The 14,493-nt window shown below is 43.5% G+C and overlaps 1 protein-coding gene across 3 annotated transcripts in view; it reads left to right on the forward strand.

Annotated features, from left to right (window-relative positions):
- b4galnt3b (beta-1,4-N-acetyl-galactosaminyl transferase 3b) overlaps window positions 1-14,493 on the forward strand; it is a 192,976-nt gene that overhangs the window by 142,422 nt on the left and 36,061 nt on the right. For all 3 annotated transcript variants that reach the window (XM_086009008.1, XM_086009009.1, XM_086009010.1), the window contains 3 exons: window positions 1,833-1,899; window positions 2,429-2,572; window positions 4,000-4,109. In XM_086009008.1, the coding sequence (XP_085865134.1) occupies window positions 1,833-1,899; window positions 2,429-2,572; window positions 4,000-4,109 (321 nt within the window). The remainder of the gene's footprint in view (window positions 1-1,832; window positions 1,900-2,428; window positions 2,573-3,999; window positions 4,110-14,493) is intronic.

Here is a 14,493-nt window from a genome sequence, read left to right on the forward strand (position 1 = left end):
TCTTGATTTGCTGTTCTGCTTGGGCATTTGCATTGTGGAGCTCTGTGCAAACGTCTGGATGGCTGTGAGGAAGTTTTCAATTAGTTTTGTGACTTCTGCCCTTGGGTCCCTGAGGTCCCTCGGGCAGGGGTGGGTGGGGGCGGAGGTCTCATGTTAGGCTTGTCTTATCATTGTCTCAAGATTTAGCTTGCTTGAAGGTTGTAGAGCTAGTCCTCTAAGGATGGGGTTGGAATTTGTGCTACAGTGATTCCAGGGCGGGCATCAGGTAGTCTGATTTTGTTGAGTCTTGGGCCTGTACTCAGACAGCAGGGTCTTATACTGGGATCTTTTGGTCTCTCTAGGGAAAGTAGTTACATTTGCTGGGAGCAGTCTTTGTTCTCCTATTCGTTCAGTAGGGGTGCAGGGGCACCTCCTCAGCTGTTCAGGAAGAAAGGTCCTTCGTCTTCCAATGAAGGAGCAGTTCACATGCTTCATTTTGAAGGGACTCCCTGGATTTCCAGTTGGATTTTCAGATGTAAGCATATTTCAGCACTAATGCTTACCTCTTAAGTATGAGGCTCCCAGTGTCGTTCAGATGGCTGGGAGCACAGAAAACAGCTAGAGCAATCGGACTGGCAGGCAGAGTCTGCCCTTCAGTCAGCCTTCCTGCTGAGAATTTTGCTGGTATCTCCAACAGCAAGTTTCAATGGCCAGAAACCAGCGAATCAGCTGTAACAGCACTTGCTGATCCTGCCAGCGTGCATCAAGAGAGCCAGTGCACTCTCAGTTTCTCCTTGCACAGGGTTATTGGGGGAAGCTGTAGCAGGCATCTCTGGGCTGTCTGTTGGATTCCCTGGCTAGGGTCACAACGGACCAGGGGCGAAGAGGCAGGGAGGGAAGGGAGTGGTGGTTCCTGGGTCCTAGCTCAGTATTTGTTGGGTGGTGGGGGGGGGGCAGCAGGTGGCTATTTAGTGATTTTCTAGCCACTCTCCTAAGGTCCATGGTCCACAGGCTGTTGCTACGCTGCCCAGTGATTTTCTGAGCTCCACTGGGGCGACTCCTGCCAGGAACTGACACTGGGGTCCAGAGCTACTTTAGGCTCCCACATTAGTCATGACGCCACTGGATGTCAGGGCTGGCCCTCCAAGTTTATAGGAACAGATTCGTTTTCAGATATACTTTGGGTACACTGCCATTAAATATGCTAAATGGAACAAAGGTTTTGGTTATGAACCTAAATTGTTTTGTAAGTGGTATGATTGTTGCAACTTGGTAACAGAGCATTATGTAAAACTGAGTTTACTGTTTAAGGAAATTGGATAAATACTTGAAAAGGAAAAATTTGCAGGGCTATGGGGAAAGAGCAGGGTTGTGGGACTAATTGGACAGCTCCAACAAAGGCACGATGGGCCGAATGACCTCCTTCTGTACTGTATGATTCTATGCTTTGACACCTGGCCATGCTGTATGGTTAGCTACAGAAGCACCAGTCACCTGCTGAAATTTAAGAATAGTGGCCTAATGGGAGGGGAGCCCCAGTACCAGGAGCCAGCTTTACAGGCCCCATTGAATGTGGCTGTTGAGAAGCCGTGGTGGTACAGTAGCATTCGGGTAATGGGGAGCACAGGTTTGTTTCCTGTGGGGAGATACTAAACAGAGACTAGCCACTGCCCCGAGGTGGGAAAGTAGGAAAATCAGCAAGTTGTGCACCTTTCTGGCAGGCAGCTCAATACAGCAGAGGCAGGCTGGGCTGAATTCAATAATATTCAATACTGAATTTGGAGGGGGAAATAAAAAGTCAAAGTGCCATTTGTCACTGATGTAATTATCACATTTATTTTTTTTTCTCTTAGTGGCGACTCCACAGTACTGGCCTTAAATTCAACATTATTGATTCTAAGTATATTTCACTTTATATTAGTAAGTTACACACTTTACTTATGCTTATTTGTATTATTTAGTATTTTTATAGATTATTAGAACCAGTAGAGGATGTAAGGGAGGCAACAATGAAGGGAAAGTTATATAAAAGGAGACCAAAACCTCTCAATGTGCCCCATAGCCTGACTTGAGATCTATCTATAGAAATAAATTGTGACTGCTTTTACACACCTGGCAATTCTTTAGTTTTATCCAGAAAATAACTGTTTAAACTATGAATGGGAGTTGAAATGAATTCTTAATTCATTTGTTATTGGTAATGAATAGATTTGTGCTTGCTTATTTTACTGTTTTAAATAGTCCATACAGGCCATTACTCTGCTCTCACTGTTACCATTTGCAGAGTTAACATTCAAAAGGAATTTCAACAAACGGCAGCAAGCTAAATTAGTCGATTATTTAGTGCTTTTTAAATAAAGGAGAAACGAAAGCATGGGCATTGTGCTATTTTTTTTAATCAGGAATTCTTTTGTGAAGTTTAAAAAAAAGTCTTCTCTTTCCATTCCAGATGAGTCGTTAATAAAACTAAACGAGGTACAGCACATTCCACAGTCTGTAGCGAGCCATAAAAAGAATTACGGTTACACACATCCAGACCGAGACCATCCAGCAGAAATGCTGAAGCCCGACCCTCGTGACAGCTTTTTTCAATGTAAGATTTCTCTACAGATGTTGTTGTTGGTAAGGCAGGCACGTTATCCTGACCACATTCCTGGACTAATAGAAAAGATACCTGGTGCTGTCTGGAGATCAATGAAATCTAGTTGGAAGCAATAAAATGTTGTTTAACAGCAGGCTTTCAAAATGGTGGCAGTGCTTAAGCATGCTCCTTAATGCAGATAAAAGCCCTCTATAATCTCTTGAGTTATCTAGGGTTTTCACCTGTGTTAAGGAACAGTTGCATTAATAGTCTTAATTGACAATCCCAGCTTAAGTCCACTCACACCAAGTAGGAATGGCTTGTATCAAACATAAAGATGCTCCCACTCGGGTGCATGCAAGCGGTTTTAAGTGTAGTTTTGGTCTCATATATTTGTATACATCATTTTTAAATGCAAATCAATTTTTTCTGTTACGATATAATACATATTTATTAAATTTAGGCTCCAACATCAAATACTGGTCATTCCTGTTTTTCATAGCGTGAACAAGTCATTCTTTCAATGTGTTCAAAATCATTTTCCAAACAAGGACCTTTTATGTAAGCAAAGACAAATCTCAAATAAATATGTACAAAGCACCTGCTTCAGCCAAAATATCAAATTGTACTCTCTGTACTTATCTGAGTACAGAAGGTGCTCACTACTGTCTAATTTGGGGCTGATCATTCTTTCATTTAAATTCAAATTAACTTGCTTTTCTGGATTGTTTCATTTGAGACCTTTCCAAAGAGTACTATAAAATGATGGCCCATGGTAGGCATACCGTGATTTAGTGGAGTATACACCAATGAAATAACATGTTTCTATGATGATTTATAAAGATCAAAAATAATTCTTGCAAATCAACTTGTATTTCACGTAATCACTTGTAAAAAAGAATCACCAAGTGTCATACACAACTCCTGCTCTTTGTTTGTAATAGTTATGCTTGAGTGAGATTGATGCCATAAACAACCTTCAGCTTGTTAGTCATCCAATTGTGTTCGTTCATGGCATATATTTGTATTATAAACCACCAGTGTGTTCCTCTATCGGAGAGGTTAAAAGGAACTTTGACTGTTTTCAGTTCACTAATTTCTCTTATCCTGTGTGTTTTTAGTCCAGGTCAAAACACTTGTGCGATATAATTAAGTACGTGGATTTCTATTGTGAAAGAAGAAATGAATATTTCGTTTTTACATTTTATATCAGCTGATGCAGCATCTTTTTATTGATTAAGTTAAAACAGTGAACCTCAAGTTTGGGGGGGGGGGAAAGGATAAATGAATTAATCATGACAGAATGCCTGTTTTAAATTCGCTTAGGATTTTATTAAGACTTGCGTACTAATAAGATTATAGCCCTGTTTTTAGCAGAGAACAACAGAGCTTGTTGTGTATCTTCTGCCTCACCTTTTTTTTGTTCATTCTTGTTTCAGTACCTCTAATTGATGAGTCCCATGTGCACCAAGTGCTGCCTGATTGTGTCTACAGACCCAGCTATATAATTAAAGGGTTCCCGCTGCTCCGTTACCAGGGATTACAGTTTGTAAGCATCTTTTTCTGTTTCTTTAGGCAGAGTTAATGAAGATGTACTAGGTCAGTAATGCTAACCATTTGGTTGTGTTTTTTTCCAACATGAGCGATCAGCTTCAGATCACATTAATCGAGAACTAATTTGTTCTTAACCACTGTGCTGTTAATATTGCAGTTTAGTCTAAGCCAGTTTGCTAATCATGCTGTTGCCCAATTATGTCCTCTTGGACGTGCTGGGGATTACTGAAGGCAAAACAGTGTATTCAGATCAGACTGTTAACATTAAGTTTCAAATCCAATTATTTCAGACCTGATTTCAATTCAGAACAGCTTGCCAGTTGAAAACAAATCTCACTACACAGCTACAGTTTCATTGAGAATTCTAAAAGAGAGCCAGAATTAATCTCTATGCATTAAACATGTAAACCAGCATCCTGAGGTCATCCAAATATCACAGGTTACACACTCTCATTGCATACGTTTGCATGTGTGCTTGTGCTCAGGCACACTAGCTGCTAAGTTGACCACATCTTAGTTTTTAAACTGAATCAACCATTTGTGGTCATCTGAAATGTAGAACTGTAAATCACCAAACAAATTAGCTTTTTGTATTTCCCAAACTGGCTTTTGCTCATTAATATTTAAGAAGAAACAACATCCTTATCTTTTTTTTTTTCTTTGGTTTTCTCCTATTTTTCTGCTCTGCTGAAAGCAGTGACTTATGCTTCAGCATAGCTCCGCAAATGCCATCCACGCTCCAGTACTTGGTGGCCATCTTAATGTTCGAGCTTGGGCAGTGTTTGCAGGCAATTCACCCTTTGGCATCATAGTTGAACCCACTCCTGCCCTCATCTAACATCCACACAGGCACTTTCCTTCAGGAGTTACTCAATAGCAACCAGGAGTGGAAACTCTGGATGATTTATTTTCTCTCCCTATACAAGGACACTGAGGCAAATATATAATTTATGTTGGGAAAAATAGGCTGCAATATTGGGGAAGATTTTAAAAATCCACAAAAACAGCAGCAATCAGTTGTCAGAACTAGATAACACTTCTGGGTTTCTAGTGCTCCTTTTTGTACTGTATCCCAACCAAGCCAGATTTGAAATTGAATACATATGGGTCAGTTTTTAGTTTCTAAATGCCCAGCAAAATTGTTCTCTATGGTGCCAGCCATTCCTCTGCTAAACAGTATATTTCAAACTTAGATTTTGTCAGCCTGTTCATCCCTTTTTCTAATCAAGCCAAGTGCCTTGGTCAAAAGTCTTCAGAACATTATTTTTTAGTATTGAGATGATATATTAATAAGATTAATCAAAAGGCCAGATTTTGTTTTTTACTCATTCACGAGATGTGGGCGCTGCTGGCAAGGCCAGCATTTATTGCCCATCCTTAGTTGACCTTGAGAAGGTGGTGGTGAGCTGCCACCTTGAATTGCTGCAGTCTGTGTGGTGAAGGTACTCCCACAGTGCTGTTAGGGAGGGAGTTCCAGGATTTTGACCCAGTGACTATGAAGGAACGGCGATATATTTCAGGCTGGTGTGTGGCTTGGAGGGGAACTTGGAGGTGGTGGTGTTCCCATGCGCCTGCTGCCCTTGTCCTTCTAGGTGGAAGATGTCGCGGGTTTGGGAGGTACTGCCGAAGAAGCCTTGGCGAGTTGCTGCAGTGCATCTTGTAGATGGTACACGCTGCAGCCACGGTATGCCGGTGGTGGAGGGAGTGAATGTTTAAGATGGTGGATGGGTTGCCAATCAAGCGGACTGCTTTGTCCTGGATGGTGTCGAGCTTCCTTAGTGTTGTTGGAGCTGCACTCATCCAGGCAAGTGGAGAGTATTCCATCACACTCCTGACTTGTGCCTTGTTAGGTGGTGGAAAGGCTTTGGAGGGGGAGTCAGGAGGTGAGTCACTCGCCGCAGAATACCCAGCATCTGACCTGCTCTTGTAATCACAGTATTTATGTGGCTGGTCCAGTTAAGTTTCTGGTCAGTGGTGACCCCCCCCAGGATGTTGCTGGTGGGGCACTCAACAACGGCAATACCATTGAACGTCATGGGGAGGTGGTCAGACACTCTCTTGTTGGAGATGGTCATTGCCTGGCACTTGCACGGCGCGAATGTTACCTGCCACTTTAGCCCGAGCCTGGATATTGTCCAGGTCTTGCTGCACGTGGGCACGGACTGCTTCTATATCTGAGGAATTGCAAATGGAACTGAATACTGTGCAATCATCAGCAAACATCCCCGCTTCTGACCTTATGATGGAGGGAAGGTTATTGATGAAGCAGCTGAAGATGGTTGAACCTAGGACACTGCCCTGAGGAATTCTTGCAGCGATGTCCTGAGACTGAGACGAGTGGCCTCCAACATCCACAACCATCTTCCTTTGTGCTAGGTATGACTCCAGTCAGTGGAGAGTTTTCCCCCGATTTCCTATTGACTTCAATTTTACTAGGGTTCCTAGGTGCCACACTCGGCCAAATGCTGCCTTGATGTCACCTCACCTCACCTCTGGAATTCAGCTCTTCTGTCCATGTTTGGGCGAAGGTTGTAATGAGGTCTGGAGCCAAGTGGTCTTGGCGGAACCCAAGCTGAGCATCCGTGAGCAGGTTATTGGTGAGTACGTGCTCCTTGATAGCACTGTTGACGACACCTTCCATCACTTTGCTGATGATTGAGAGTAGGCTGATGGGCTGGTAATTGGTCGGATTGCATTTGTCCTGCATTTTGTAGGCAGGCTTACCTGGGCAAATTTTCAATTTGTCGGCTAGATGTCAATGTTTTAGCTGTACTGGAACAGCTTGGCTATAGGCGCGGCTAGTTCTGAAGCATAAGTCTTCAGCACTATAACCGGGATGTTGTCGGAGCCCATAGCCTGTGCTGTATCCAGTGCGCTCAGCCATTTCTTGATACCATGTGGAGTGAATCAAATTGGCTGAAGACTGGGTTCTGTGATGGTGGGGACCTCAGGAGGAGACCAAGATGGATTATCCACTCGGCACTTCTAGCTGAAGATGGTTGCGAACGCTTCAATCTTATCTTTTTCACTCACGTGCTTGGCTCTGCCATCATTGAGGATGGAGCCTCCTCATCCTGTTAGTTGTTTAATTGTCCACCACTATTCATGACAGGATGTGGCAGGATGGCAGAGCTTTGATCTGATCCATTGGTTGTGGGATTGCTTGGTTCTGTCTATAACATGCTGTTTCCACTGTTTAGCATGCACATGTTGTAGCTTCACCAGGTTGGCACCTCATTTTATAGTACATTGGGTGCTGCTCCTGGCATGCTTTTCTACACTCCTCATTGGTTCCCTGGCTTGATGGTAATGGTAGAGTGAGGGATATGCTGGGCCATGAGGTTACAGATTGTGGTGGAATACAACTCCGCTGCTGCGGATGGCCCACAGTGCCTGGATGCCCAGTTTTAAGCTGCTAGATCTGTTCTGACTCTCCTATTTAGCATGGTGGTAGTGCCACGCAACACAATGGGGGTTGGCACAATGGAGTCTGTTCTCAGTGTGAGGACAGCACTTCATCTCCACAACGATGGTGTGGTGGTCACTTCTACCAATATTGTCATGGACAGATGTATTTGCAACAGGCAGATTGGTGAGGATGAAGTCAAGTAGGTTTTTCCCTCGCGTTGGTTTTTTCACCACCTGTCGCTGGCCCAGTCTGGCAGCTATGTCCTTCAGGGCTCGGCCAGCTTGGTCAGTAGTGGTGCTACCGAGCCACTCTTGGTGATGGACATTGAAGTTCCCCACCCCAGAGTAGATTCTGTGTCCTTGTTACTCTCAGTGCTTCTTCCAAGTGGTGTTCAATATGGATGAGTACAGATTCATCAATTGAGGGAGGGCAGGAGGTTTCCTTTCCCATATTTAACCTGATGCCATGAGACTTCATGGGGTCCAGAGTCAATGTTGAGGACTCCCTGGGCCACTCCCTCTCTCCCATATACCACTGTGCCACCACCTCCAGTGGGTCTGTCCTAATGGTGGGACAGGACATACCCAGGGATGGTGATGGAGGACTCCAGGACATACCCAGGGATGGTGATGGAGGACTCCAGGACATACCCAGGGATGGTGATGGAGGACTCCAGGACATACCCAGGGATGGTGATGGAGGACTCCAGGACATACCCAGGGATGGTGATGGAGGACTCCAGGACATACCCAGGGATGGTGATGGAGGACTCCAGGACATACCCAGGGATGGTGATGGAGGACTCCAGGACGTACCCAGGGATGGTGATGGAGGACTCCAGGACGTACTCAGGGATGGTGATGGAGGACTCCAGGACATACCCAGGGATGGTGATGGAGGACTCCAGGACATACCCAGGGATGGTGATGGAGGACTCCAGGACATACTCAGGGATGGTGATGGAGGACTCCAGGACATACCCAGGGATGGTGATGGAGGACTCCAGGACATACTCAGGGATGGTGATGGAGGACTCCAGGACATACCCAGGGATGGTGATGGAGGACTCCAGGACATACCCAGGGATGGTGATGGAGGACTCCAGGACATACTCAGGGATGGTGATGGAGGACTCCAGGACATACTCAGGGATGGTGATGGAGGACTCCAGGACATACCCAGGGATGGTGATGGAGGACTCCAGGACATACCCAGGGATGGTGATGGAGGACTCCAGGACATACCCAGGGATGGTGATGGAGGACTCCAGGACATACCCAGGGATGGTGATGGAGGACTCCAGGACGTTGGCTGAAGGGTATGATTCTGTGAGTATGACTGTCAGGCTGTAGTTTGACGAGTCTGGGAGACAGCTCTCCCAATTTTGGTACAAGACCCCAGAAGTTAGTGAAGAGGACTTTGCGGGGTCGGCTCTCTGAATATGAATGTGTCTTTGTCCAAATCCGATGCCTAGGTCAATGCCGTGTGGTCGGTCCGGTTGCATTGTAATTTTTTGTAGTGGTTTGATAAAACTGAGTGACTTGCTAGGCCATTTCAGAGGCAGTTAAGAGTCAACCACATTGCTGTGGGTCTGGAGTCACACATAAGCCAGACCAGGTAAGGCCGGCAGGTTCCCTTCCTTAAAGGACATGAGTGAACCAGTTGGGTTTTTAACGACAATCCGATGACTTCATGGTCACATTACTGATACCAGCTTTTTGTTTTTCATTTAATTAACTGAATTCAACTTCACCAACTCCTATGGTGGGATTTGAACTTGCGTCTCCAGATTATTAGTCCAGGCCTCTGGATTACTAGTTCAGTAACATAACCACTATAATACCGTTCCCCTGTTAATTTCCCAGGTTGTCAAACTGAACCGTGATATTCAAAAACTGTTACATTGGTTTCTGTAATAAAGTATTGAAACCTTTTAGCATAGTATTGCAAATGATAAATGTACCACTTTTTAACCTGGCACACATCACCTGAATCAGAATAGATCAAGGAAAAGCCTGCTATTATCTCCTAAGAATGTTGGTTTTCGGTTCTGTGGCTAGATCTCAAAGTAGCATAAGTTCTGTTTAATTTCAATAACTATGCCCTGTATTATCACATTTTTTGCTTGAAATCTATCCTGTGGCTGCTGGTCTTTATTCCATCCATTCCTGCATTCTGCACGTGTCCCGGTCACACAATGACAAAGTCTTGTACAACCCCAAGTCAAAACATTTCCTAAGCAACTTAAAATTGTGCTTCAGAAAATTTGTTGATAGTCACTCTCTGAATAGTTTCCTGGTTTGGCACCAGCAGCACAATGGGAAACCATCCAAAAGAGATTTAAGGTAGTTATTGTTGGCACTGCTACCACTGGTCGCCAGAACACTGGTTATCGAACAAAAGTGCTGGCAAGACTCACGTGGACATTAACAATCTTAGCAATGCATCATAGAAATCACTGGATGATGCATATTGCAGTCCACACTGATGAGGTGAAAATTATATTGCTCTGCTAACAAACTTAAATTGAAGCACAAGTTGCCTATAATTCATTACAGATTGATAATTTCAAATCAGAAGTCACACTGACCCCTGGGCAGATAGCAGGAGTATGTCTTGTGGGAACAGGGGGAACTTTGCATGATTTACTCATAAATTTTATGAAATGAGGAATGTTAGAGACAGTAATGCCAATCGGGGCATTTTAATTTCATAGTTTATTTACAGTTGGCTGAGCTCCTCATTGGCAATATATGCGGGTGCTTGGTACAGAGCTCCTCACACTGTTCACTGTTCTATAACTTGTCCCTGATCTCAGCACACCAGGCTAGGAAGGGGAAAATCATCCAGGATTCCCATTCTCATTGTTGTCAATTTGACTCCTTTGGTAGCCCTTTTGTGTCCGAGTCAGAAGATCATGACTTCAAGTTTCAACTCAGGACTTGAGCACATATCAGAGGCTGGCACTCCTGTGCAGTACTTTGCAGAATACTGTGTGGTACAATTTCACAGGCACTCACTGCCCTCTGGTTCCTCACCCTAGTGACTGTGTACGAATCTAGGCAGTGAGCCCTGATGGACTTTTCAACTATGATGAGTCTGATTATGCCCTCACTCACAAACACACTTTCTGGCTGGAGTTACAAAATGGTAACCAAACAAAAGAACAACATGCATTTTATAGTGCCTTATCATGGCTTTCAGAAACTTCTGAAAGCTTTGTATACAGTGAATTTGTGCAATGACTGTTATTAATTTGGTAACGGTGATAGCCTATACGCAGCGAGATCCCAACAAACAGACATAAGAACATAAGAAATAGGAACAGGAGTAGGCCAATCGGCCCCTCGAGCCTGCTCCACCATTCAATAAGATCATGGCTGATCTGATCCTAACCTCAAATCTACTATCACTCTACATCCCTCCCGAACCCATGTGATCTGGGAGAGGCGAAAAACCAGATAAAAAACCCAATGGCCAATTTGGGAGAAAAAAATCTAGGAAATTCCTCTCCGACCCATCTAGGCGATTGAAACTAATATAAGATAATTAGTTAATTTTTTGGGGGTATTGGTCAAAGGAGAAATATTGGTTCGGACACTGGGAGAATCAAGCCATAGGATCTTTAACACCCAAATGAACCACGTGAAAAGGCAAATTTGCCATTGGTGCAGTGGTTCATCTGTAGGACAGTACCTCTGGAAAATCTCATAATTGCTCACTTGGGTGAGGTACTGGATGACAGCAAGTCAGAACCTTCAAGAGAAGATGGAAGGAATTTGGAAGAAAAAAACTTGGGCATGATAACGTCAGGTAATTCTTTGGCATGGTGATGGCCTGCCTGGTATGCAAACGTTTGTGGTGGCTGCAGTAACTCTGAACAGGAAAGGAGGCTCAAGTTTAGTTTATGGTCTGACTGCAGTAAAGTGCTGTGTCTTATCTTGTCAAGCGCTTTCCCAAAGCCAATTTTTTCACCAGATGATGCAGTTACGTAGCCACAAGCCTGACAGCCTGGACAGCTACGGTTGTTAGCTCTACCACTCAAGGATCCAGACTACATCTGTGCTAAGACCAAGAAAATTCTCTCGACAACTATAGAATGCCACATCTTGTGCATCAAATATTCAAATACTTCGGCAGAGTGGAAGATTGGCTAACTAAAAGAACAAGGACACTTAACTCCCTACCAAATGGTTTTCTGGAAAAAACCTTGCTATTAGCATGAGAGGTACCAATTCAAGGACTGTAAAGACAGTCATATCTGTTTCCAACATTAAGCCCAACCGCATTGTACCTTTTTTTAAGAAGAGGAGGCACATTGAGAATAAATGGGTTTGTACCTCTGCTAAAGTAACAGAAAGAATTTCATACAAATGTGTTGAGTGATCAAGAGCTACTATTCAAATTGCCTAATTTTAAGGCACATTTTTTGTGAAAAGGACATCTGCAATTGAAGGTTCCATCAGCAGACCACTCAACTGCATCAAGATCTGGCACAACACGGTTAAGCGAGTCCTTCAAATTCTTAATTGTGAAGAAGCAGCTGGCCTTGTTGGTGGAAGTGCTCAGTTTTTCAAAGCCTGATCCAAGATATTAGCTGCTCCTCTGACTCGGTAGTTTCAGTTTCTGAGTGGAAAGCACTAAACATCATGACTAAGAAATCAAAGTCATGCTCCAGTAACTGCAGATAGTATCCTAACTGCCAACTTTGTGGAAATTATAGTGAAAGAAAACTGTTGGAGCATCTCTATTATCTGGTCAATCAATGTGGCTTCAGAGCAAATCAGTCACCACGTGAGATGCTTTTAATCTCCTGGTCTCGAAATGAAGTGATTCTGGATGCTCAGCACAAAGTGGAATAGACCCTTTAGCAGTGTATGTCATCCTGGCCTCATTAAAAGATTAGCTTCTCTTGGCATATTGGTGAACTAGATAAACAACTTTATTAGAGGAGGCAAATCATCATTATCACAACACCTGAGCAGGATTCTCTCTGGGGAAAGTATTTTTGTCCTAAGTCTGTTTTTGTATTTTTCAGTGAACTGGTGTATATCATCAAAATGATACGTTGTTTTAGCTGATCACATCACCCCTTGCAGAATTTTTATTTCCCACCTAAAAGACGAGTGACAGTTCAATTATTGCAGGCCGTTAAAGGCAATGACTTAACACGTCGTGAGTTATAGTACCTTCAACACTAAGACAATCAAATCAATAACTGTTGAGAAAGATTGTTTGTGATGCTCATTCATCTATGTAAGAGTTGCAAGCGTTCAGCTCATTGATTTGGCAATTACTTCTGGTCTATGCTGGGATAAATTAATGGTGAAGATGACTGGAGGAGCATGTTTTAAAAAAAAAAAAAATGGAAATCCTCAAGAAAGCTGGGCCTGATGCTGAAGTCTCTGAAAGTTCAAATTCAGAATTAACTGTCATTTACTGGTTTTAGAAGATCAAATTTGAATTGTTGCGACCCATTATGTTTTCCCCAAATCTTTGCTTCTGGCAATTACCATGGTCAGATTTGTGTAATTTCTGTTCTTATCGCAGCTGTCTGTGGCTGCAAATTGCTATTATTTTTATTTTTTCTGTAGAAATTGATTCGAGTCAATATGGTAGTTGGCAGCAAAACATAACACTCCCATCTTGTGGCTACCTTGTGTAATACATCCACAATTATTTCTGAAATGAGAAAATTGCAAGATTCATAACGTACTTACAGATGAAGAAGCCCATTTGGCCCACCTTAATTTATCCATCTACAACAACCCTACATCGCAGTAATTAATTTCGTCATCCAGTCCTGGATGAGCTGAAATTTCCTTGAGAAGACTGAAGCCATTGTCTTCGGCACCCGCCATAAATTTAATTCCCTCGCCACTGATTCCACCCCCCTCCCTGGTCACTGTCTCAGGCTGAACCAGACTGTGGCTTGCAGTAAAGTTTGCAAATTATAATTCTAACACTTAAAAAAGAATTTTAAAATGTTTTGTTCTAATTTCCACCTCACTCCAATTTCCTCCCCTTTTTCTATCCAGCCTGTCTGTAGACTGTGACTCATGCTGGGTTCTACTTCTCCAAGTGCTGGTAACCCTGTCGTGGCTCACCCCAGTAGCCGTTCTTCACAAATGATGGGGCTTACCAAATTTGGTAGGGGTCTTGCTCAGAAGCTCATGATCTCCCACTCTACTGCCAGAGGACCTTTATCTCTTAGATATATACACTGTGGCAGTCCTTGGCACCTTTCTTGCTGGAGACTAGAAGAAAACAAAAGATTGTTATGGGAGTGGGGCTGTCCTAGTCCATCAGCAAGAAGCAACACTTGCAAATTCCACAACCAGAGTGGCTATGAAGTGAGAAAGAAAAATACCTAAAATGGAAATGCAGAGAGAGAAACAGAAGTGAACGACAAGCGAAAGAGGAGAAAGGTGTACATTTTTTGCTCGTCTCCTGTGGTCATTTGATTGTCTCCCTGTGGCCTTTGTGATGCGTAGAGCTTTCCACTTTGAGGCATTTTTATGTTTTGGTGCAAGTAGATGGAACTTATCACCATGTCTATGGATAGTGAACAGGACAGGAACCATGACTGACCTTTCTTCCCCACTGAAGACATTGAGGTCAATTGTAGCATCCTTGTTAGTGCAACTCAGTGGTACCTAACGGCCCATCTTGGTGGTATAACCACAACATTGGTGATTCTACCAGCGCCAGCTGCCGTTGAGAAGCAATGGGGGTAATTGCTAACTTCACCGGCTGGGCAGTAATCTGACTGAGCAGATCGTCCACCCGTTGTAGAACCCACCTGATTTTTAACCATTGATTTCAGGTGATCCCCTCAGCCAGGTGGTAAAGTTGAAAATTACCCTCAATATTCCTTTAATTCTGTGGAACATACACAAGTGAATATGAATGTATACCAAAATTACTGCGAGCAAGAATCAATTTAATGCATTATCTGTTTGAGAGATGA

Source organism: Somniosus microcephalus, chromosome 16, assembly GCF_052327205.1.
Source record: "Somniosus microcephalus isolate GS21.2 chromosome 16, FLI_Smic_1.0, whole genome shotgun sequence".
In the NCBI taxonomy this organism is placed as follows: Eukaryota; Metazoa; Chordata; class Chondrichthyes; order Squaliformes; family Somniosidae; genus Somniosus; species Somniosus microcephalus.